The sequence below is a fragment of the Monomorium pharaonis genome, chromosome 9 (genome assembly GCF_013373865.1).
Source record: "Monomorium pharaonis isolate MP-MQ-018 chromosome 9, ASM1337386v2, whole genome shotgun sequence".
Taxonomy (NCBI): domain Eukaryota; kingdom Metazoa; phylum Arthropoda; class Insecta; order Hymenoptera; family Formicidae; genus Monomorium; species Monomorium pharaonis.
The window spans coordinates 13,913,255-13,940,060 of NC_050475.1; the positions used below are offsets into that span (position 1 = coordinate 13,913,255).

A 26,806-nucleotide genomic window follows, 5' to 3' on the forward strand; every position below is an offset into this window, starting at 1 on the left:
TAAAAAGAATATGATGTAGCAGCTGCAACTAGCTCGAATATCGTGCTCAGTCGAAACTATCAACTATAGGCATATTTGTTGTAGTAAGGGGGTAACGGTTAGAACGTGCAGGTAGAAACTTGAATGGTTGTTCAAGATTGAAATTGTCGTAAATTATGTTTATATAAAAAAATCGTTTTTTATCTAAAAATGTACTTTTTTAAATGATTTTTTTTGCACAAATAAATTTTTTAATTAGAAAAAGTTGAAGTTTATGTATTTTAAAAATAATTAATTAAAATTATAAATTAAATTATTTAAATAAATAAGGATTTATTAAATTAGGAGTACATAATTTTTTAACTTTAATTTTTAATTTTTCTATTGGATTAGCTCTGTATTTCGTCAACGCAGCTACCGCAACGCAGAAAGTTAAATTGATTCAACTCGTTGCGTGGAGCAGACTTGCGAATGCGCGTGCACGCAGTGCATGCTGCGTGCGATGGCGTCACTTTGCTTACGTGTCTGCGAATTGCGTCTGGCGTGTTGCGATTTATGTAGACGGATTTTTACCGTATAAATATGTCCTGCGTTTTCTTTGCGTGTGCGAATTGCGTCTAGCGTGCTGCGACCTATGTAGACGGGCCTTAATACTTTTCATTGCTTCTGGTATCTCTCTTTTATTCTTCCGAATCGTTCCGACTACCGTGAACGAATACTTTTTTTCATTCTTTCAATTAGCGGAATCGAAGTGAACTAATTGTCACAAGTAACATTTCTATTATTTTCAGAAATTGATTTACTCAATTTACGCACGTAATGTCCGGTATATCTTCGTTCGGTTCTACAGCAACTCGTCCTACATACGGAATTTTGTCGATCAAATAAACGATTTCAGAGTCATTCATAACAATTTTTAATCCGTAGTTATCGGGCTTATTTCTTATGTAGATACGGAAAACACATCTTCCTCGAAAGCTTAATAACTGTTCATCAATTGTAATGTTATTTTTACAGTTATTTTTACAGTTGACAAAACTATCCTAGATTTTGCGGATAAGTGCTAATTTATCTTTATTTATCTTAAGTTAATAAAAATTTGAACCTTTGGCAAGGTTGCGCGATAAATTGGCGAGCTGAGTTTACCGTACAATGTTTTCATATTTCGACGAACCGATCCTCGCAATCCCGAAAAATACAGAAGAGCAAGTAAGCTTTCAATTTCATAAGGTTTAAATCGTAAGTATAAGTAAGCTTTTCCGAAAAATTAGGTCTCTTCCGAGCAATTCGCTCATTTGTATGAATAACATTTTTTCCAGTAAATTATCAGGTAATAATAGAGACCACGCCTCGCCTTCATTCATCACAGTAGCACCATTTCCTATGCCATAGGGACCAAAATTGTCCGTAACAGGCGACCTTCGCGCGAAGCAGGTGAATCAAGCGACCATTTATAACGGTTATTACCATAAATAAATTTTAATGTAATAGCAGTAGGATTTCTTGAAAATCGTGCTTTTCACTGTTTGTGCCTCACGATCTAATTCGTCGTCAGAGTCGTCTTTTCCATTTTCACTGTATGAATTTTCCTTCGCCAATTTATCCGACTCTGAACTCTCCAATTTTTCATTATTATTTTCAGAATTACTCGATGAATCATTTAGAAATTCTGTTTCATTAGAAGATCTCTCCATCATTATCCGAATCTCTTCTGCCTGTCTCGCTCGTGTTCCAGTCTCCATGGTTTTTTTCTTTAAAAATTATATATAAACGAATAATACAATAAATATCATAAAACATAAAAAACAAAAAAAGGCCTAACAGAAATAATAAGGCAAATTTGGGATGGTGGTAGCATGCCGAAGGTTGGAAAGTAAGCGTTATAGTGCCATTACATAAAAAAGGAAGCCAAGAAAAAATGGAAAACTACAGAGGAATTTCATTGCTCTGTTCAGCATACAAGATATACGCAGAATTGATAAAAAATAAGTTAGAAAAGGAAACAGAAAGCTGGGTGTACTGCCTGAGAGTCAAGGAGGATTTAGGAGAGAAAGAGGAACAATGGATAATATTTTTATCTTGAACCACGTTGTACAGAGGGAGAAGAGGAAAAGTGAAAGTAAGGCTCTCTTTGTAGACCTGAAAGTAGCATTTGACAACATTAAAAGAGAGAAACTATGGAGCATGATGGAAGAAGTAGAAATAGAGATGCAGATGATTAGAAGAGTGAAGAAAATATATGAGGACACGAGGGTAACAATAAGGATAGAGAACGGACGAACGGAGGTTTTCAATACGACGAAAGGAGTAAGATAGGGATGTGTGATGAGCCCACTGCTTTTCAATTTGTATATTGCAGATTTAGAGTTATATGCAGAAGAGATATAGGAGGTATTGAATAAGATAGAGAAAGAATATGGTTCTTAGTATATATGCGAATAATATGGTTATTTTGACTAAAAATAGAGTAAGACTATTAATTTTTTAAATTGTACGAATGAGCGCGTCGAGGGAAGCGCTGAGCAGATCGAGTTATAGCACAGCCCATTGTGTCAAGCATTGGCTGCCGGCGGTGAGAGGGAAGAAGGAGAAGCGCGGCGAAACACGAGCAACGGCGCGCTTCCCTCCCTCCCCCGCCGGCAGCAGACAATGCTTGACACAGTGGGCCATGCTACAGCTCGAGCGGTTCGGCGCTTCCCTCGGCGCGCTCTCATCCGTAGAATTTGAAAAATTTATATTTCGACTATCATTGGAGATATCTAAAAACTATGGTAGATTTTTATGTCCACCTTGATCCCATCTATCTTTCCATGAAAACTTTCATACCTTATGCATGACACCTTGTATAATGGTAAGAATATTAGGGTTAAATAAATTGGAAATTAAATGGGGGTCTAGAGCTAGGAAATTTGAGGAAAAAATAAAGAAATTGGAGGAGAATAGGTGGATTAAGCTGGAGAGAAAAGAGAAAAGGAAGATTGGCTGGATCAATATGGGATAGAAAGAGAGAAATATTATAATAGAAATGGATGGAGCGCGAGGGCAATAGATTTTCTAGGAAATAAGAAGGAAAGAAATTTAGTTAAAGAATTGTAGAATAGGGATAGGGATATACGAAAACAAGAGAAAGATAACAGATTTAGAAATGCGAAGTATAATATAAAATATAAAGAAAAAGATATAGATAGAATAGAAGTTAAGCTTAGGTATCTAAGTAGGAAAAATTTAAAGAATAAAAGTAATGGTGTAGAAGTAAGAGCACCAGTTAGATTAAGATGCGGTAATATCCGTAGAGTACAATAAGTATTGGTTAGAGGAAAAGAGAAGAGTATGCGTATTTTGTAGAAAAGGAAATGACGAGCTAATGCATTTCATAGAAGAATGCGAAGTGGCGAGTGGCGAATGTGTGGTTTAAAGAGCTAGAAAAAAAATAGAGCTAAAAGAATGGAGAGAATAAAAAATGATGAATTGGACGGAAACCAAGAAGAAGTCCTGAAGGAGTTTTGGAGAGAAGAAAAAAGATTGGAGAAAATAAGAAGAGCGGAAAATATAAAAGGACAGAGGGAGTAAGATATGGATAGGATAAAGAAAATGTGTCAAGTCAAAGAATTTAAGAGATAGAATAAATAAGATATACGTTAGGTATAAATATTAAGATGTAGAATAAGAAAGAAGATTGTAAAGAATGTAAAGAGGAGAAAGAAGAAAACTGTGATACCGAGACCTTTATTTATAGCAAGGCAATAGAGTATTTATTGTGTATCGACGGTCACTAGTCACGTAGTCATGTAGTTATTGAGTTTACGTATATTTTGTGCGATATAGGTTATTATTGGTCTATGACCATACTTAATGTTAAATGAGTAAGATAAAATATAGGATAGCAGGACGAGGGAATATGTAGTGAGTTAAGGATACTTTGTGATAGTATTATAGTTTAAGTACAGGGTTAAGATAGAAAAATAGAAAAGCGGATGGATGGAAGGATGAGTGATTTAGATTGTATGTAAACCAAGTCTCCTTCTTGGCTGTATATTGCTGAAGAGAATAAAGAATTGTTATTATAGTAACGATAATTTTGTTTATAGTTTAATAGATTAAAGAATATTAAAACTTTAAATAATTTGCACCCGACATTGAGATATCTTAAATTTTTTTGCGGGACTCGATTTAGAATCGTTTGTAGTCAACCGTTTGTGAGGTATAAGGTAAATATACTGATCAGGGGAGCCCTCCCCGATGACCTTGGCTGTGACATGTTGTCAAGGTCACTTTCCTAAGTGACCTTGAACAGATTTTAGCCGTCGCTCGTGATTCGTTAAAAAGTTATTAACAAAAAAAGTTTTATAAATACGACACATAATTATTCAGTATAGGAGTATATTAGATGAGTTTGTAACTTTCCACGTGTAGCGAGATCCATCTCCTCTTACAGAGCGAAACGACGTCCACGCTTGTACTTTACCACAAAGGTTTGCGACGTTAGATTTGAAATTGTGGTTAAATAACGAATTTGAAATGTTTAGGTTAGATTTAGGTTAGGTTAGAAAAAAATACGGGGAGGGGGGCAGAGCCCCTCCCCGCCCACGCGTTTTCTGAGAATAACCCAACCAATTTTATGTCGCTATTTGGATAATACGACAACATTGAAAACGAACAGCATGGTTTTTTTTGGAGAGATGTATATGTTAATTGTATTTTGGTAAAGCAGTGACTTTCATGCGTTGTAAATAGAAGATGTTTATGGATCTTGCTTCGCGTAGAAAGTCAAAAATCCATATGGTACAATACATAAATACTTTATGTATTGTACAATAACATTATTATTAATGGGATAAATTTTAGCGGCATAAAATTGGTTGGGTTATTCTTAGAAAACGCGTGGGCGGGGGAGGGACAGAGCCCCCCTCCCAGTATTTTTTCCTAACTTAACCCAAACATTTTAAATTTGCTATTTGACCACAATTTCAAATCTAACGTCGCAAACCTTTGTGGTAAAGTACAAGCGTGGACGTCGTTTCGCTCTGTAAGCAGAGGAGGACCTCGCTACACGTGGAAAGTTACAAACTCATCTAATATACTTCTATACTGAATAATTATGTGTCGTATTTATGAAACTTTTTTTGTTAATAACTTTTTAACGAATAGACACGAGCGACGGCTAAAATCTTTTCAAGGTCATTTAGGAGAGTGACCTTGACAACATATGTCAAGGCCAAAGTTATCGGGGCTGCCCTGATCGGTATATTTATCACCCAGCAAACACAGATACCTCGCGAACGGTTCAACTACAAATGAAAGCAAAGTGGTAATTTTGCTATAAACAACTACAAACGATTCTGAATCGAGACCCGCAAAAAATTTAAGATATCTCAATGTCGAATGCAAGTTATTTAAAAAAATTTTAATATTTAATCTTTTAACAACTACAAACAAAATTATTGGTACAAACAGCTATAAACAAAATGAGAGCGTCCCGTTTGCCCACGTCAATATTGGCCACGGTTCCGATTGGCCACGGATTGGATTGGCCACGTCAATATTGGCCACGTTATTATTGGCCACGCGTCATTATTGGCCACGCGTCATTATTGCCCACGCGTCACTATTGGCCACGTCATTGCTGTATATGGGTTTGCGACTTGGACGGGTGGGTGCGGGAAGGGGGGCCGAAGGCTCCCCTTGCACTTTTCCCCCGTGTGTGTGTGTGTATGCGCGCAAAGCATTTCTCTGCACCACATGGGTTTTCGACTTTTCACGCTAAACAAAAAAAATTTGATTAATATTGACGTGGGCAATAATGACGCGTGGCCAATATTGACGCGTGGCCAATATTGACGCGTGAGCAATAATGACGTGGTCAATGTTGACGCGTGGTCAATATTGACGTGGCCATTATTAACGTGGGCAATATCACGCGTGGCCAATATTGACGTGGCCAATATTGACGCGTGGTCAATAATGACGTGGCCAATAATGACGCGTGGGCAATATTGACGCGTGGCCAATATTGACGTGACCAATATTGACGCGTGGCCATTATTGACGTGGGCAATATTGATGTGGCCAATATTGACGTGGCCAATATTGACGTGGCCAATCCACCCCGTGGTCAATCGGGATTGTGATCAATATTGACGTGGCCAATTGGGACCGTAGCCAATATTGATTATGTGACCAAACGGGTGCCACTCAACAAAATGCTAACATTTTCTACAAAAAAATTATTTTTTTTTAAATCAGGTACTAGATTCACACATGTGTGCAATGTGTGGTTCGGCTATTGCTCACGAGTGAGGGAAGTGGACACACGAGCCGAAGGCGAGTTTGTACACTTGTTACACAATGTACTATTTTTTAATGGTAAATATTTACTTTAATTTAGCTTTAATGTAGTTAAAAATATATTTAATTGATTTTTTGCGTAAAAATATAGATTTGAAAATAAAAAATTGTCGCTCTGCTTTTCAAAGCAAAATAATAATTGTTAAAGATGACTTTTAGGATACCATAGACATATCAAGATAGACTGTTTAGAAGGTAGGGGAGAGTGTTTCTCACAAAGAAAAAGAAGAAGCGGATTGACAGGGCAGTTTCTCTCTCTAACTTAATATATATGTGTTAGCGGAAAGTGCTCTACTAATTTGTCTCTTTCTTTTTGTGGAGGATATCCCCATTTAAAGTTTCGGTTCTTATAAGCAATCTATTTTAATATGTTAATGTGTACCGACGAAATACGGTACTGCATCGTGGAAAATGCTGTGACAATATGTACGTGCTCATCGCACATGCATGCGTCCACTTTTCATTAGAAACAGCTCAAAATTTAAAATGTGTGATCCAATTTTAGTCGTTACTTTATATAATTTTAAATGTAAGATTGCAAAGTTGCATGGTTAATTGAATATTGATAAAGACTTTGTCCTTCTCCCTACATTTCTGTATAAATAATTATAACATATTCTATCTCCGTGGCGCAGAATAATGTGGAAACAAACACTGGATTTTACTGTTTTTTATTTATTTATTTGTAAGATTAATTTCACGCTATTCATTTTCAGATCTTTGCTGAAAAGCAAAAAGCAGAAAAACAAAAGCTAACCAGAGTTTGTGCTAGTAGCAAATAATGCATTCTGTTTTTCTGCTTTAGAAACTATCGACTACCAACGCGAATTCTGATTGGTTTTCTGCTTTACTGCTAAGATCTGAATTCTTCGTGAGGGAGAACCTTGGCAAAAAAGCAAAAATCAATCACAATTTGCATTAATAGTCGACAGTTTCTGAATTAAAAAAGCAGAGTACACTGTTTGTTTAGAACATATATAACTGGAAGGTGAATAAAGGATTGAGCGCGAAAGAATTGAGTGCAAAAGAGAAAGGTTTTAATGAAAGAGAAAGGTAGATTTTCACTTTCGTAATGCGCAAACGCAAGTTAAATAGCAATATTATTGTTTGTAGGAGGTTAGGAGTTATGATATAAGAAATATTTTGATGACATCCCCACTCGGCATGTAATATTTCTAAAACATTTCATTCAGAATATTACATTTCTACAGCAATATCACAGAAATATTCCATGACCATTTCTGCAAAATTTCTGTAATGTTTCAATGTCTGCGATTATTTCAAATGCAACTTTGCTGAAAGATTTCTGCAATATTTTGATAATATTTCTGAAACATTCATCCTACTCGACATGTAATGTTTCTAAAATATTTTATTTGAAATGTTACACTGTATACAGCAATATCACAGAAATATTTCACGACTATTTCTGCAACACTTCTGCAATGTTTCAATGTCCGCGATCATTTCAAGTGCAATCTTTTTGAAAGATTTTAGTAATATTTCGATAATATTACTGAAATATTTCTGAAACATATCTATGCAGATAGCTGAAACATTTCAGAAAATATCTAATACATTTTATCCAAGAAATTGCAGATACACTTAAAAAAAATCATTGTAATATAATAATAATAATTAAAACAGGATCGATGAAATTGTTAAATGTGATAAAATTGTTAAAGATAAAAATGAAATTGCCTATATTGGTTTATAGCGGGTTTTGATACTAAATAATTTGTGTAATTTTTACTATTTCTTATGAACTATGTCGCATTCTTGTCAGTCTATGTTTAATGACTTTCAAGACCGATAAAATGTTTATATATATGAGTTAGAAATAATAAAAATTATACCAAAATTTTTTAGCACCAAAATCTGTTATAGATCAATATAGGCGATCTTATTTGTATATTTATTTTTGACAGTTTCATCGGTCCTATTTCAATTATTATTGTATTACAATACTATTTTTTAAATGTAAACAATTTTATTTTTATGTAATAATAACAGTTTAAAAATAAATATATTTAAAAAATGTTTAATACATTGATTATGTTAATAAAGATTTACTTTAATAAAGGTTTATAGATTTGCATTATTATAGAAATTTGTAGCAGAACACTTTCATTTTGTCAAAATTTTTTAAAACTTTGTTTTGTTTTAGTAACATTAAAAAAGATATTTATTTTATAACATTACAAAAAAGTAATATATCGTAAAAAGAGACTTGTTACATGAGAAAATAATAAAAAAAGATAAATAAATATTTAAAGTGAATGCTCTAAAGTGTACAATAGCTAGAAAGATAGAAAGGATTGAAGTTGATAAAAGTTTCATTATTTTGCAATGTTGCAATAGTAATCAAGATATTAATTTTTTTAACTTATATGAATGAGAACGCATCGAGGAAACTATAAGTGTTGAAAAGGTAATATCTCAGTAATCATTGCAATAAAATATTAAATATTTATAAAGTATTAAATAATAATATATGCACATTAAAATACGGTATTTTTTTATTTATTTTATGTATACTTTAATGTTATTATTATTAACTATATAATTATATAGAGAATATGTTTTTATGTCAATTTTAAACAATCAGAAATGTTTCTGAATTATTATATTTGCAATATTTCTTGTGCAGTATTGCAGAAATTCATTTTCAGCAATTTAAATTTTTATTACCTACACAATCCTTCAGAAATTTTTTAGAAATACTTTAAATGCAATGTTGCGTTTGATATTTTGCTGAAATATTTATTGTGTAACAAATATTAATATTACTTTATAATTTTCCAGAAATACACTGGCGCAAAAAAAACGAAACAAAAGTTTTGATCGATTTTTAGGCAATCTTCAAAGTGATGCAACTTTGCGAAAAATCATCCAAATTACATGTACTTTTTTTTAAATTAAAGGGCAAAGATTCTACTTTGAGAATCCCTATGCGAAAGTTTGATTTGTTAAGTGCGAATCTTTTATATCGCATGAAAACCAAACATGTGTTTTTTAATTGAAAAAAGTAAAAATTTGTTATTTTGCACAAGTTTTTCGTTAAAATCTTGCTAATATTAATTTAGATCCTTAAAGTTCATTCCTTTCTAAGCAATCTAAAAAAAACATGTCGATACGATGTTTTTTGTTGATTGCACGCGAGTTTGAAATTTGCACTGCATTTTAAGGTATTTTAGCGAATAAATACGGTATTTTTTGAATATCATAAATTTTGAATATTAATATGATATTGCACATTGATTTTATTCGTGTTGAACTCAATCATACCGCTGTCATCAAAGTGACATGCACCACGTGGAGAATGACGATCGGATTTTGTACATCATGTGGCTCTGAAATTCATCGGTGGAAATTTGTGCTTACTGATCTGAATATAACGGATAGCTGACGCACCAATTTCACTGAAGTCAACAGAAGATCACATTCATCTATACTCATAAACCCACCCATACACGTAAACATACTGTGACGTGACAGCCGCAGGCTGCTGTCCGTCACAAGGCCCTGAGGGCCCTTACGCAATAACATCCCGCGGGCCCTGCGTCCTTCCGCTCGGGAGCGGACGCAAAAGCGTATTCTCTTGCACTTTGTGTGTGTGACGTCCCACGTGCTGTCCATCTAATTACTTGTTAAGATTTTTGCGAGCGTTATACCGCGGGTGCGGCGGAGATCGGTGGCTATGAAGATCTCGTTGTAGTTGTCGGACGTCTCTTCTCAACGGAAAATCTTCCCGGAGATTGCAGAGGAACGGGCAACGAGGGAGTCAAAGAAGACCCTTTTAAGCGGGGGTCCGCAGGTAATGCCGCCCTTATCTTGCCTACCGTTTGTGCCATGTAAGAATTCCGATACTGCCGCTGAATCACGCTTTCAGGACCCAGCGACGGCGCGCGATGCCGACATCCCGACGGGGCGATTGCAGACCCGATACCGCGGGAAGTCCGGCGGAAGAATCACGACAACTTAAGATACGCCGACGCCCCGTCGAGGAGGAAATGACGTCCCGATGGCGGAGGATACGCCGGGCGAGGAGAAAAGAGTCGGGCGCGCGAGAAAGCGCCAGGATTCCCGAATCATCGACCGCCGTGCGTGGATCGATCAGCCGGCGACAGCGTGGGCACCGCGCTCTGCGCGAAAATCGATTTTCGCGAAATCAACCAATAAGGGCCGGGAACGCCGGAGGCAAGGTGGGGCGCGCCGCCGAGCGGCCCCCGCGAGATTCAGGATCCCTCACTCGTGCTGCGGACGTAGAGATAAAAATTGTGTGTGTGTCCCGATTTCCCGAGCCGAGTTGTAAGGAAGGACGTAGGGACGAAAGTCATCCCGACCCGGAGGAGGCCAGCAGGGGAGAGGCGAAGTGGTGAGACGAGCGTCACACATACTGTAAAGCCACCGATTTCGCGGGTTGGACGAGCCGCGAGGAAATCGCGTACTTATTGCAAAATCTTTCGGCGTGTTTATGAGAATCCCGAGCTCGCGGATTCAACGGGGCCTCGTCGTCTCGCCCGATCGCGCCCGTCCGCGTGATTTCGCTGCGTGCTGTGTATTTCATGATAGTTTCGCGTTGCGTGTGCGTCCCGATCCGCAGCCGAGTCAATTGTCGTTTCGTCCGGTCGTCGTGTCGCGGGTTATTCCCGTGCTGTATCTTGTCGCGTCGTGTAAGAATTCAGTCGTTATTGTTGTATAATTTGGTCGATCGCACTGTTACTGCGAGTTCTTCGGTGAGCGTACTCTGATAGTTATCGACGCAATCGTCTTATACCGCCGGACTGGCGAATACTTAATAATTATTGCGCTTATCTTTCGCGAGAATCGTTGGGGCGCGGGAGAATACGAGTCCGTCGCGTGTCACGCGGGCTCGGAGTTGCGATCCGTCCCGTTCGCCCTTGGCGGGGTCATCCTGGCGGGAGTCGGCGTCCTCCAACGACGCCGGGTTAAGCGTAAGACAAGTCGGAGAGTTCCCGCGTACGCATCATAACCCGCTCGTTCAATATACCGTTCTCGCACCATTTGATACCCAGCGGAGGCCAGCTGGTAACGCGCGCGAGCCGCCACCGCTCCGCAGAGTCGTCATCTACTGTAATTCTTACGGTCAAATACAACTGTTACTTTTTCTGTTACATTTGTGTCGTGTACGTAATTCTCGCCTTCCCGATTCCATCCGCCCGCACCGAACCTCTCCCTCTGCCATTTGAGGGCTGAGCAGCTGGATCTCGGAGCCGCTAACGCCCCGGTCGCCTAGCGTGCGCCCGTCTTTCCCGAGATTCAAGTATTGTAACATTTGTTTGCGAGTTGGTTCACACAGAGTGTGAACCAACTCGCTTAACGTACCTGGCGCCCAACTTAGTGTGACGTCGGGAAACCTCGCGAAGATAGTCGCCCCGACACCCGGGCGGCTCAGGGCCGCGACCAGGGACGGAGGCGAAGTTGGCCGTCGCTCGCGAGCGGCGGTTACAATACATATACACATACTCATACATAAAAATGATGTACAAAATCCGATCATCATTTTCCATGTGGTGCAGATCGGGTCACTCTGATGACAGCGGTATGATTGAATTAAACACGAATAAAATTAATGTGCAATATCATACTGATACTCAAAATTCATGATATTAAAAAAATATTGTATTTATTCGCTAAAATACCTTAAAATGCAGTGCAAATTTCAAACTCGCGTGCAATCAACAAAAAACATCGTATCGACATGTTTTTTTTAATTGCTTAGAAAAAAATAAACTTTAAAAATCTAAATTAATATTAGCAAGATTTTAACGAGAAACTTGTGCAAAATGATAACAAACTTTTACTTTTTTCAATTAAAAAACACATGTTTGGTTTTTATGCGATACAAAAGGTTTGCACTTAACAAATCAAACTTTCGCGTAGGGATTTTTAAAGTAGAATCTTTGCCCTTTAATTTAAAAAAAAGTACATGTAATTTGGATGATTTTTTGCAAAGTTGCATCACTTTGAAGATTGCCTAAAAATCGATCAAAAAAAAATTTTTTTTTTGCGCCAGTATATTTTTGAAATAATGCATTTGTCACATTTCTTTTGTAATATCACAGAGCCATACAAATATGAAAGCAAACTTTTTTTATCTTTTCTCAAAGATTTCAGAGATATTACATTTGTATTATTATAAAAATATGATGCAGGTTTATTTTTAAAATGTTTCACATGCAAAGTTACAATTAAAATATTAACGAAATATTTATATACCATTTTCAAATATTACAATATTTCAACAACATTACTTGCCGAATGGGATGTAAAAATATTACAGAACCTTTTTGGAAAATATTTTGGGTACATGTCTCGTCTAGCATTTCTGAAATATTTCGGATGTAAAATTACATTTAAAATGTTAATGAAATATTTTGGTACCATCTCCGAACATTACAATATTTCAGCAATGTTATATGCCGTGTGGGTCGATACTGATCGCAAAAAATATTTAAAATGTATTAGTCATAAAAACGTTTCAAATTGTTTGCTATTTAGTTTTTTAACAATTCTAAAATTACGGAACATATCATGGAACAAGACGCTTTACGTAATCACAAGACTGAATTGATACAAATTATTGCTAACATTTATATAAAATTGCATTTATTCCACGAAGGAAAAAGTGCAAGTGATATAAAACACAAAGAATTTATTAGACAAAAATATTCAAAGTTAATACACTTTAAGCATTAGTAATATACCTCAAATGTTGTTTGTTATTTTATTTATAAAAAAAGTTTAAAGTTAAGTTTATCATTATTTATAAATAAAGTTTATTATTATTTATAGTATGTACATTAATTATCACCTTTTTGATCATCGTCTATTGTATCTTACAATTAGTTAAAAATCACATTTCAATTTTTAAACGCGCGGTAAGCGTCACCCGCGTTTGCGCATTACGAGCAAAGGTTATAATCTACCTCTCTCTCTCGCACACAATTTGAACACAAATCTTTTCCATGAGTAACACAGGCTATTCCCCTTTCAGGTATATATATTCTAAGGTCGGTATTCATAGTCGAATCTTATATTAAGATTATTTTAAGGACTGTCTTAAAATGCCATTAGCCAATCACAAAGCCGTATTAGCATCTTAAGACATTACTTGAAACGATCTTAAAATAAGATTCGACTATGAATACCGGTCTAAGACTGTTTGCTACCAGCACGAACTCTAATTGGCTTTTGCTTTTTTGCTTTCTGCTTTTCTGCCAAGGTGCGAATTCTCTCTTAAAGACTCTTCAAACAGAGATTGGTTATTAGATTTCCCGTGTGTGAGAAAAAAATACGAGTGAGTGAGATGTGCACAGTAGTTGGGTTCGGAGAGCACGCTTTTGGCGCTGTGAGCGTGCTCTATCTTTCTTTGACATTCAATGAGCAACAAGGATACTCTTAGCGCTAATAGCGTCTCCCCGAACCCAGCCAGTGTAAAACGGACACCACCAATCGAATTCTATAAATTTATCTTAACTTTAGTTAAAGCAGTAATCTGATTGGTGATGTCTGCTTTACATTGTGCGCATCTGAAACACTTCCAAAAATACAAGCTATTTTACTCTTTTGCTTATAGTCTAGTAGAATTACACTCAAAAAGGGCCGTTTTGGGAAAAAATTGGAGACTTATTTGACTGTGCGTAAAGCACAATTAATGTGTGTAGATTAAGATAGGCACGTTTGCCACTCGCAAAAAGTTAGGGATTATTGCAAAATTACGAGTTGAAGTGAGGAAAAAGTAGTTTTTTGCTTGCGACTTGTAACCTAAAAATGCAATCCAAAAAAGTTTTAAATAAAAGTTGTAGGTATTAAGTAGATCTATAATAATAAATTTGGTTCGTTGAGATCGGTCAATTTGGCTGTATAGTAGAGAAAACCATGAAAAATGGCCATTTTTTAAATTGTTAATAACTTTCTAAAAATTAACTGAAGCATTTGAAATTAGGAAAAGATAGCTTTTATGACGATAAAAAACTGTATCAAATTTTATCAAAAAATATTAACAACTTTTCAAGTAATGTCAATTGTTTATCCAAAATGCGCCCCACTAACATTTAATTTCTACATTTTTGAGACCATGCACGAACCCAAACCAAAGTTTTTTCTCTTTTTTAAAAAATTGCAGTATCATATATCGGTATTGCAAAATGTGTGCAATGCAATTAAGTGCCTTAAATAAACGTAAAAAATAAGCCTAATTAACAATTAAATAACTTTCAAATATTAACGCCATTAAAATGGGAAAATACATTTGAAAGGTGCGATTTTTCTTTAAATTAAAAAAAATACATTGTTCTAGCTTATTTAGAAGCCAAGATAATTTTTTTTAATCACTTGCTACAGCTATGAATATTAATAGCTAAAATTTTGACAGCGTCTTACTAAATAGTTAAAGTAACCTTTCCCAAAGTTCAAAGCGATTTATGAAGATTGACTACTGTAAACGTGTTAACAAAAGCAGTATCACTCGAGACGGCCGGCGCGCGGCGGGGCCGCGCGCATGGGCGCATCGTCTGCTGGCACGCGGCTAAGCGCGCGCGTACAAGCCAGTCAATAAAGATACAAAGAATCGAAAATTTAACTTTAATTACAAAAGTTTTCAAACTTTGATGGAATATTAGGTGAGTTGAAATAACAATAAATCTCATTTTGCAACCATCTCCGAGGTCCGGAACATGCTAAACATTGCAAAAAAATGTTAATTTATTATAACTGTGAAAAAAATTGCAAAAGTCCTGCAAACTGAAAGCAATGTCTATTGTGGTTTTCCACAATGTGTTAGATTTGCAACCTATTTCGAGGCACGCAACCTTGAAATTTATTGCAAAATAACGTTTTTGTTTATATCTTAAAGAGAAAAATTGCAAAAGTGCAGCAAATTGATAGAATAACTTTTACAACTGCTCCGAACATCTGTACCAATTTGCAACTTTCTATGTTGCACGCAACATATTGTTTCTTAATTAATGGAACAATTGTTCATTTGGTCATAATTTTGCGAAAAAAATTGCAAAAGTTTTGCAAATTGGTTGCAAACGTTGAGATTATTTTTTGTCACAAGCTGGTAAGTTTGCAACCTCGGACCAGATCCGCAACCTTGAAAAATTAGCAATAATTATTATTTTGTACTTTTTGCAAGCGTGAAAAAATGCAAAAGTATTGCAAATTTTTGGGAGTGCTTCAAATGTTTTCTCCCATCCGAATATGAATTTGCAACCTTTTACTAGTTACGCAAATTATTATTATTACAAGTTATCACTGATTAATTTTGTGTTACAAAATTAATGCAAAAGTGTTGCAAATCTGGGGAAAAAGATTAAAAATACATTTACTTATGATGTCAAATTTGCAGCCTTCTACCTGTCACGCAAAATATTCAAATCAGATATATACTTTACATTCTCAATATCACGTGGCTCCGCGTGTGTTAAGTTTGCTCCACACATTAAAGTTCTGATATAAGTTCCCGTTTTATTTTGAAGAAAAAGATTTTTAGAAAGACTTTAGAAAAAAAAGAAATTAAGACGCCGCGATTCTTTGACGGATCGAGATCAATCGCAGCGCGGTTTTTAGAAGTCTTTGACTTTCCGCGGTGTCTCCGCGGCGTCTCTATTTAAAGTGTCGGCTAACTTTTATATTGTGTAGCGCAGAGATACCGCGGAGACACCGCGGAAGTCGGAGACCTTTATAAACTGTAATTTTTAACTGAACAATAATCACGTTTAATCGGTAAAACAGACCCATCTCCAGCATCCCCTTAAAGTCGAAGTAGAGTTGAACAAAATATTTTTCTTCTCATTTTTACACCGGTAAATCTAGTAACAAACCATAAGGAATCACAGTAAGTATATGTGATACATAGTATTTCAATTTCTTTCACAATGCTATTCGAGCATTACCTGAACATGGCTCACATTTGTCGATCTACGAAATTGTAAACTTAATTCCAAGATTAACAAATGTTTCAAGTGTTTTCATTTCAAAACGTTTATCTTAATTTTATTTACATAACGCTTACTTAAATTTGAAAGATATAAAAAAGGTATAGGTTGCAATGCTTTTTACAATATTTATATTTGATTATTTTGCGTGACAGATACAAGATTTCAAATTCGACATTATAAATTCGACATCATGTGTGAATGTATTTTTAATTTGTTTCCCTGGATTTGCAACACTTTTGCATTAATTTTGTAACACAAAATTAGTCAGTGATAATTTGCAATAATTTGCGTAACTAGTACAGGATTGCAATTTCGAATGGGAGAAGACATTTGAAGCACTCCAAAAAATTTGCAATACTTTGGCAATTTTTTCACGCTTGCAAAAAGTGCAAAATAATAATTGTTGCTAATTTTTCAAGGTTGCAGATCTTGTCCGAGGTTGCAAACTTACCAGCTTGTAACAAAAAATAATCTCAACGTTTGCAATCAATTTGCAAAACTTTTGCAATTTTTTTCGCAAAATTACGACCACATAAACATGTTTCACTATTAATTACAAAACAATATGTTGCGTGCAACATAGAAGGTTGCAAATTGGTGATTCAGCGTGCAATTGGTGTCCAGCTACTCGGGACAGTTGTAAAAGTTATTCTATCGATTTGCAGCACTTTTTTTCTCCAAGATATAAACAAAAACGTTATTTTGCAATAAATTTTAATGTTGCATGCCTCGAAATAGGTTGCAAACCTACCACATCGTGGAAAATATCACAATAGGCATTGCTTTCAATTTGCAGGACTTTTGCAATTTTTTTCGCAAAGTTATAATAAATTAACATTTTTTGCAATGTTTAGCATGTTCTGGACCTCGGGGATGATTGCAAGATAAAATTTATTGTTATTTCAATTCACCTAATATTCTATCAAAGGTTGAAAACTTTTGTAATTAAAGTAAATTAACTGTCTTTATTGAGTAGCCTACAAAATTGATCTGGCGTGTTCAAATTACTTTAATCGTCAATATCTCGGAAACTAAGCGTCCTAGAAAGACGATTTTTTTTAACTGGACTATCTCGACGAGACAAGATCAATGAGCTAAACTATTTTCTTATATTTCCTCAAATTTTTAGGTGATTGTTATTTATTGTTAATTGAACTTAAATAAAAAGAACTTTAATTAAGGTTATAACGCTTGCAATAACCATGGAATTATTTCATCCTTGTTGTTTATAAAATATTAAAGACAAATAATGCTCGCGAGCGTTGCAAGTGGAGCACACACAAAATATATTGTTGCATAATTATAGAAAAAAAATAAAATGTTGCATAATACATACATTTACGCATAACTTCTCTTGTCGTAAGCATACATGTCACGTGAATTATAAATCAACGGTACAGCAACAATCGATTTATTGAAGAATTTTCTCGATATGGAGATGATCGGAAGTGATGATATTACGCTTGGATGGCTATATTAGCAAAATTCTATATCATTGTTTAATTTTATATAACTTGAAATATGTACAGCCGAATAAAGAGTTAAATAATGAAAATACTCAAGAGTACGTACATTTGGATCATAATGCTTTAAATTTAAAAGGAATGAGGAAGTATGTGTAATTAAATGTTAAAACCTTAAAAAGAGTTCGAAATTTTTGAAAGTAAAAATGCCTTATAACAAATGTTGTATTTTATCATATTTGTTATGTTTTGTCACTATATATACTATATTTACTATATATACTATATTGTCTTGAAAGTAAAAATGCTTTATAACAAATGTTGTGTTTTGTCACTATATAACGGCAGACTACTAAACAAATAATATCATAAATAATTATTAGAATTTGTCAGTTAATAACGGAGATAATTGAGTAGCTTTATTACCACCTTTTTCTCTATAATATTTTATTTCTTTAAAATATTTATTTTTATGTATATTGAATTATAATATTAATAGAAAGGTTTGGGTGTTTTAAATATGAATGGGAGTTGACGAAAATTTTCATCCGATGAAAAGTAGCGGCCAATCTCTCTGCTTGGAAGGTCTTTTGCATTGACGTAAAGTATGGACTATGTGATCCCTGCAAAAAACTCTTGAGTTTCTGGCAGAATGACAAAGAGGAAACGTGGTGTAGGTCAATTTTTTTCTTTGTCTAGCGCTCATTATACTACTGGTTAGATAGAGACAGCGCTTAACTCTTACCAGTCACTGTCTTCTTCTTTCAGTCGGACATGTTTTCTCTGTCGTCGCGTAGTCCATACTTTACGTTGATGATCTTTAGTATTGCTGCATGATTTTTGTCATCTATTAAAAGGACAAAAACAGTAAAATACTTGTTTGAGAAACCTGTTTTGTGGGAAATCGGCGACTTTTTGAACAAAAAATGTAACTCTTCTTTGGCTTATGTATCGGGGATATTACAATTTCTGGAGCGCCAAGATTCTGTATCTACAAGCGATTATAAACAAAAGTTAAAGAGTAATGAAAGTGGCTATCTGTTTTATTTGACAAGATATAGAAGTTTTTAGTTTGAAACGTAGCGACACGAATATGTTTTACATGCTCTGCGATCACGTGCCTATGTGAAAAGTGTGCGAATTTGAAACGTATGTAAGTAGGGACTTCCTCGAACCATGCAGAACAACAAAAGGGTTGAGGGGAGGAGGAGTGTGAAACTCTCATAATGTAACTAAAAGCAATTGCAAAAACAGACATATTTTGTATTACAAATACTAAAAAGATTAACAAGACTTCTGTACAGGAGTGATTTAATGGTACATCACATCTTGTGTAGGGGCTTCGCTAACCTTTTCCATATCAGTTATTTTTAGTATATTGTAGACTTATTTATATTTAATAAGGCAAAGATTTAATGGCATACCACACCTTGCGTAGGGGGCCTCGTTAATCTTTTCTGTATCAAGCGACGCGGTAGCGGCGCAGCGCCAAGTACATACATAGAGAATCGCGCAACTTCGCGCATGATGCAAACTTCCCTACGCAAATGTCACGCCGCTACTAAGCTTTATCTGGAATTTAGCTATCAAATTCACTTTCAGTTAAAATATCTCAGAAACTAAAATCATAATAAAAAATCTAATAGCAATTTTATTATATAATATTGATGTGAGCTTTTGATTGCGACCAGTCCGATAAAAATTGGTACACTCAATTCTGAAATCTCGAGATCTCTTGCGCGAAAAAGCTCACTTGAGTTATTTTCCACAGATTCACATGTATGTACACACACACGTAAAGCCAGTTTGTCGTTCAAGGGGCTTCACAATGTCCCTACATACAATTTTATAAAATTAAAATAAAATTATTTCGTAATGTAAGTGGTGAATATTGGTACGCGAAAAAATATAACAAACTTAATAATTCTGTGATCTTGAGATCTCTTGCGCGAAAAAGCTTATTTGAGTTATTTTCCACGGATTCACATGTACATGCACACACACATACACGCAAAGCCGGTTTGTCGTTCAAGGGGCTTCACATGTGCCTACATATAATTTTATAAAACTAAAATGTATAAAAAATTATTTTATAATATAAATGGTTAATTTAGTATTCGAGAAAAGTATAATAAGTTAACAGAAATAAAATAAATATATAACATAAACAAATACATTATATATATGTAAATGTCAAAAATATTAATATAAAAATTAATAATAAAATTACAACAAACGTCTGAATATTTAAGCTATAATTACAATCATGTGTGTGTGCGTGCGTGCGTGCGTGCGTGCGTGTGGTGTAAAATAAATATATAATATAAACAAATACATATGTATGTGTATGTAATATATGTAAATGTCAAAAATATTAATAATAAAATATTAAAAATTAATAAAATTGCTGAATAAGAGCTTCTGAATATTCAAACTATAATTATAATTATATATGTATAATATATGTATATAAATAAATGATTAAATAAAAAATAAATAAATAAAAATAAATAATAATAACATAAACAAATAATATACATGATATATATGTAATAAATGTCAAAAATATTGATAAAAATTTAATAAAATTACAAGCTTATTTACAAAAAAGAGTGAAATCCCATCAAAAAAACCTTAAAAAGGTAAAAAAAAAATACGCCAAGTACATAAAAGCGTGCTTTCCAAAATAAATTTGAGATCAATACAGTTAGTCAAGTATATTTTTAAAAAGACTTAAAGAAATTTATTAAACATTTATTTAAAAATTGCTTAAACGGGCTTGATGATTAAATGATTAAAATCAACCAACGGGATTATAGTGAAGCAAAAACTTGGCGTGCCCGGCTTGTTAGAACGCAATGACTTATCAATGTTATACAATATGAAAATTATTTGTACGAATAGAATAATGAAAAGATAACCTATCAAAAACTTTACAAAGTTGAAAAAGATATGTTAAGTATATAAACGCATTCAAAAATGGTTCTATTCAAAAATTAATTGAAAAGGGAATATCAGTGATAACAAATAATGAAGCAAAAACTGACAGATAGTAAAACAACACCCGAGTCACATTAATTGTATTCTTGTATGTACATTTATCAATATCAATAACATAGAGCCTTGGAAATTCAGAAAAAATATGAGCCGGGCACGCCAAGTTTTTGCTTCACTATAATCCCGTTGGTTGATTTCAATCATTTAATCATCAAGCCCGTTCAAGCAATTTTTAAATAAATGTATAATAAATTTCTTTAAGTCTTTTTAAAAATATACTTGGCTAACTGTATTGATCTCAAATTTATTTTGGAAAGCACGTTTTTATGTACTTCGCGTATTTTTTTAATAGAAAAATGTACGTTTTTTATGTTTGTGCGTTACTGGCACTGGTTTTATATCGCGCATATGCTCGCGGAACTCCTCTACAAAAATCTGTGGGTTGGGTGCATAATCGTCGTAAAGACAGAATTCGCCCGGTATTCGAAGCGTCGTACCGTACACATATTCCGCGGGAGATGCGTTTGTGTCCGTACGCACATGCGTACGCAAGCCTAATAAGACTGTGGACAGTTGTCTAACCCAGTTTCTGTCAGAATGGCACATTAACACTGCTTTCAAAGAGCGATGCCAGCGCTCCACCATTCCATTAGCGGCCGGATGGTAGGCTGTTGTCCTGATGCGTTGACATCCAATTAGCGATAGGAGTGCACTGAATATTTGAGATTCGAACTGCGCACCTTGATCCGTAGTAAGAATCTCCGGTGCACCGTATCGTGAGATCCAATTGTCGAAAAACGCTCGCGACATTGTCTGAGCCGAAGTTTCTTTCAGGGGAATCGCCTCTGCCCACCGAGAAAATCTATCTATTAACGTAAGGCAACTCTGGTAGCCTTCGTAGTTAGGTAGGAGGCCGATTAGGTCAATGTGTACGTGTTTAAATCGTTCATCTGGAGGAGTGAACTGTGCCGGGTTGTTCTTGACATGACGAGTAATCTTTGATTGTTGGCAGTCCAGACAATCCTTGCACCAGCTCTTGATGTCTCGATGCATGTTGGGCCACACGTAGCGTTTTCTGATGATTTGGTCGGTGACCTTGGCGCTACCGTGTGCCGGCTGGTGAAACATGCGGAATACTCGCCTGCGAATAGGTGCGGGGATGAACGGGCGCAGGGCTTCTCCAGTGAGGTCGCAATAGATCCTCTGGTGATCTGGGCCCCATTCAATGCACTTCAGCGCTAGAGAGTGGTCTGAGGACTCTCTTATTTTTTGCAGCTCAGGATCATCTTTTTGAAGTTCGGCTAGTTCCGATTAAATTCCAGTGGCAGTCGTATGGATTCCACGCGGGACAATGGATCAGCTACCAAGTTCGCAGAGCCTGCAAGGTGTTCAATGCAAGTGGTGAATTGCGAGATAAATGACAGTTGCCGTCGCTGTCATGGAGACGTTTTGTCTGCACGTTGTTGAAAGGCGTAAATCAAGGGTTTGTGATCGGTTATGACCTTAAACTCTCTCCCTTCTAGGAAGTCTTTGAAAAATTTGATTGCCTCATAGACTGCCGTGAGTTCGCGATCATAAGCACTGTAGTTTAGTTGCGCAGAACTGAATTTCCTGGAGAAGAACGCGAGTGGTTTCCATGAGCCGTCTAAATACTGTTCCAACACAGCGCCCATTGCGAAGTCAGATGCATCTGTAATGACGCGGTTATGCGCGCTAGATGAGGGATGACTAAGCACTGTCGCGTTGACTAGGTCTTCCTTGACCTTCTCAAAAGTTCTCTCAGCCTCTGTGGACCATAAGATTTCTCTTTGGTCGTTCCTCTTGGACTCTTGAGTATATTTGAAAAGTGGTGCTTGCACGCTGGCTGCATTAGGCAGGCTACGACGATAGTAATTTGCCATGCCTAGGAATTTGCGAAGTTCGACAACCGTTTTAGGTTTGGGAAATTTCAGGATTGCTTCTGTTTTTTCTCTCGCCGGCCTGGATCCCTGATTACACAGTCACACACAAAAAAAAGTGGTTGGTCCGGCGGACAAGACTAGTCAATCCTTATGTATTTCGACCCGCTGAATCCGAATCTAAAGTCAGAATTGCAAAGTTAGCTCGCATTTTCTAACCTCAAAAAAAAATTTTTTTTTAATGTTGGTCCGGCAGACCAGACTAGTCTATCCTTATGTATTTTGACCCGCTGAATCCAAATCCAAAGTCAGAATTGCTGAATTAGCTTATTTTTTCCTAACCTCAAAAAAAATTTTTTTTAGGTTAGGAAATGCGAGCTAACTTTGCAATTCTGATCTTGGATTCGGATTCAGCGGGTTAAAATACATAAGGATTGACCAGTCTGGCCCACCGGACCAATATTTAAAAAAAAATTTTTTTTAGGTTTAGAAAATGCGAGCTAACTTTGCAATTCTGATCTTAGATTCGGATTCAGCGGATCGAAATACATAAGGATTGACTAGTCTAGTCCGCCGGACCAACCACTTTTTTTTGTGTGCCTGTGTAATTAAAAAAGAATTTTTTTTGTGGTTAGAAAATGCGAGCTAACTTTGCAATTCTGACCTTAGATTCGGATTCAGCGGGTCGAAATATATAAGGATTGACTAGTCTAGTCCGCCGGACCAACCACTTTTTTTTTGTGTGCCTGTGTTATTGATCAGGTGACCTAGAAAGGTTAGTTCGCTCTTCCCAAATTCGCACTTTGTTGAGTTTATGCGCAGGGAGAATTCTTTTAGACGGTTGAGGACTGTGCGCAGGTGAGCTTCATGCTCCTCCGGGGTTGCGGACGCTACAAGAATGTCGTCAATGTATGCGAAAACGATAGGTAAGTCCGTGAATGCGCGGTTGATGTACCGTTGGAATGACTCGCGTTACGGAGGCCGAAGGGCATGACCATGTACTCAAAGAGACTAAATGGGGTGATCACTGCTGTTTTTGGTATGTCCTTGGGCGCCACCGGAATCTGGTGATACGCCTTCAGGAGATCTATCTTAGAGAATATAGTTTTTCCTGTTAAGTTCACGGAGAAATCGTGGAGGTGCGGTATTGGATATCTGTCGGGCAACGTAACTGCGTTGAGTCGACGGTAATCCCCGCAGAATCTAAATTTTCCGTCTTTCTTGTTCACCAGGTGTATGGGACTTGCCCACGGACTGCTCGACGGTCTACATATTCCTTGTTCCAGAAGCTGTGAGAATTCCTTTGCCGCTTGAAGTTTTTCCGACGTTAAACGTCTGGCGCGCTCAGCGACCGGAGGACCGTTTGTTACAATATAGTGAAACACATTGTGAGATTCTAGGTTCTGCACGGGCGTTTGACCGGTGACTTCAGGAAATTCTGACAGCAACTGGGAGTAGTTTGACGATTTGTCTAAAACGCCAATTCCTAAGCTAGAGGCGTTCATAACATCTCCCACGGAAGATATGTTTGTCGAGGGATCTATCAAACGTTTCCTGCCTACGTCGACAATTAGCCCGTAATGTTTGAGCAGGTCTGCTCCTATGATCGGGTAAGGTATTGCCGCGACGCGAAAGTCCCATGTTAAGGGACGTCTTAACCTAAGGTTTAGCGTAATGCGTCTTTCGCCAAATGTGTCTATGAGCGAGTTGTTCGCCGCGAAAAGTTTGAAATCGGAGGGTTTTCTTTTCTCGTTCTTATCAACCGGTAAGAGGGAGATCTCCGCTCCGGTGTCGATTAGGAATTTTAGCCCTGACTCTTTGTCGCGAATGTGGAGACGTTTCGATTCTTCGTGACCCTCGCTTACCGTCTCCGCATGGGCGGGATTGTTTAGTTTTCCGGTGTCTCCGGGTCCTTCCACGCACACGGTTTCGAACAAAAACGTGTTTTCTCTCCGAATTTACGGTGGGTTCTACATATCGATGATTTCTTTCTATCTGATTCTACCTCCCGCGACTTCGAGCGCTCGCGTGACTTAGATCTAATGCGGCTTTTGTTACGACCACGACCTACGTCCGCCTCTAGCTTTGCCATTCTAGCCGTGAGCCGATCTAGCTTTGCCTCAAGTCTATCGAACGTGGAGGGTTCTTTCGAAGCCACCGCCGCCACGAGGGTCGTTCCCGAATCCGACGCTTCAACATATTTGTCGGCCATTTTCGCCAATCTGTTTAGGTCGGTGACCTCGGAAACAGTTAGGGCTGCTCGACATGGTGTCGGTAACTGGTCTAGAAAAACGGTTCGTAAAACCTCCGCGGGGCAACCTGAGTGTAAGGCGCGCAGTCGCGTCAGGATGAGCAACGGTTTCCCGCAGGCAGAGACTTGACCTTTTATCAATTGGCGCAACCGTGATTCTGCCAAACTGCCGAATGTGGCGATGAACCGAGCTTTAATTTGTTCGAATATGTCCGCCGGTCGCGGTTCGGCTGTTAGGAGATCTTGTACGGTTTGGAGAGCCTCCATATCGAGTTTCTCCGCTATACAATCAGCCTTGGTGGCCGAAACTCTAATTCCCGCGTTTTGGAGAGTTATCTCCGTTTGAACAAACCACGTGACCGGATTGTCGCGGCAAAAATTTGTGATTTTTGGTTGGCGGTATAACGCTGCGACGTTTGCGGGAAACGCGGCATTAATATTTTTACGGTGGTCAACTTGTGTTTCCTTTAACCGCTCGTTCTCATTCCGCAGCGCGGTGAGCTCGGCCTGCATTTGTTGAATCTCTTCGGCCGACATCTCTATTGCGTCCATGAAATCGTTGCTCACTGACGAGGTATATGACAAGGGGACGCAAGTTAACTCTATGCGCTATAATGTATCTGGCACTCGCAGGTGCAACGCGACTGTCGGTAACTATTCTCAACGACTCGATGCTCTTATCTTTGATTCCGCGTAACACGCTTTTCCGTCAACGTTTCGCGATCTTCAGAACTACTTAAAAGAAAAGAAGGGGACGTTGGCGCTACTCCCGAAATGGCCGACACACGCGATTCGCGCCTTTTTTCGCTCGTTATGGCCCGCCAAGATGGCGGTCTCCGAACTTTCGAGACTCGAGATATGTGTACCGCGCGGTACCCTCGCAGGAATTCCGCTGTCACGCTCGTCTTCCTTGGCGGTGCCGTATGGTGCTTCTTAAGGGTGCGTTGAAAGGCGCCGGTGCCGGTGGCTTCCCGCAATTTCCTCTGGACGCTGCTACCACGTTCTCGCGGTGCTGGAAGGCGCCGGTGACGGTGGCTTCACGCAATTCCTCTGGTCGCTGCTGCCACGTTCTCGTAGTGCTGGAAGGCACCGGTGACGACGGCTTCCCGCAAAAGGATGTCCCTCACGTGGCGGGAACTGCGCGAACGGCTTTCCTCTTTTTTCAGCTTTCTCTTGGAAACACGCGCACGCCGGCGTGCCTGCACGTGCGCGTCGCGTTGGATTTTTCGTCCCCGCGTGCTGCGGTATCTTGCTCAATAAACGGCGACCAAGTGCGAGTCGCGTTGAATTTTTGAGCCTGTAGGCGCTAAGATTGCGCTGCTCTTGAGGGTTCTCGGAGAGGTGAGGCTTTCATACTCTCAGATCACGTCGAGGTCACCAATTTGTGGGATATCGGCGCCGCCTTCTCACAGGTGGTGATTCCGGCGGTTCTCACTTGCCGGTTCGTCGACGAAGTAGAGAATGAGACCAAAGGATTGCAACGTAATAAACTTTTATTCTCTCTCGAGTACAACGTAGGGAGATGCTCTCGCTTAGCGTGTCTAACCAATAACTGAACTATGGCGCCGAATCTTCCCGCGCAGGGCAGCCACGCATACCTCCACTAGTTCCTTTTTTCCTACTCTAGTGGTTCTCTCTTGTAGCCAATCCCCACACACCGTTCGCGTAGATTGTGGTGCGTCAGCATGAGCGCCAGCATGCGCGCCAGCATGCGCATATCACCAGAATTAACTTACTTCGGTACTTGTGCTCTATGGCGGCGGTTCACGTTGTATCTCGTGCGATCGTTTTCAACGTAATTTTGTGCTCAAGTCTATTCGTGGCATCTTCAAATACCTACTCAGAGAGTGCTCAACGGAAGGACTCATACGTAATTAAGAGAGACTCATAATTATCGCTTAG

The 26,806-nt window shown here is 37.6% G+C and overlaps 1 protein-coding gene and 1 long non-coding RNA gene across 4 annotated transcripts in view; one reads left to right on the forward strand and one right to left on the reverse strand.

Moving 5' to 3' along the window:
- LOC105832523 (peroxisomal biogenesis factor 19) overlaps positions 1–26,806 on the forward strand; it is a 77,265-nt gene that overhangs the window by 47,593 nt on the left and 2,866 nt on the right. For 2 of the 3 annotated variants that reach the window (XR_004964643.1, XM_036292109.1), the window contains one exon: positions 6,223–6,342. The exons of the other annotated variant lie outside the window; for it this stretch is intronic. Coding sequence is in view for 1 of the 2 variants with exons in the window: in XM_036292109.1 (XP_036148002.1) it covers positions 6,223–6,342 (120 nt within the window). In the remaining variant the exon portion in view is untranslated. The remainder of the gene's footprint in view (positions 1–6,222; positions 6,343–26,806) is intronic. 3 annotated transcript variants of the gene reach the window in all.
- LOC118647344 lies at positions 717–5,593 on the reverse strand. The gene is made up of 2 exons (XR_004964645.1): positions 5,175–5,593; positions 717–4,223 (listed from the first exon to the last, which is right to left on the reverse strand). It is a non-coding gene; the product is annotated as an uncharacterized LOC118647344 (long non-coding RNA).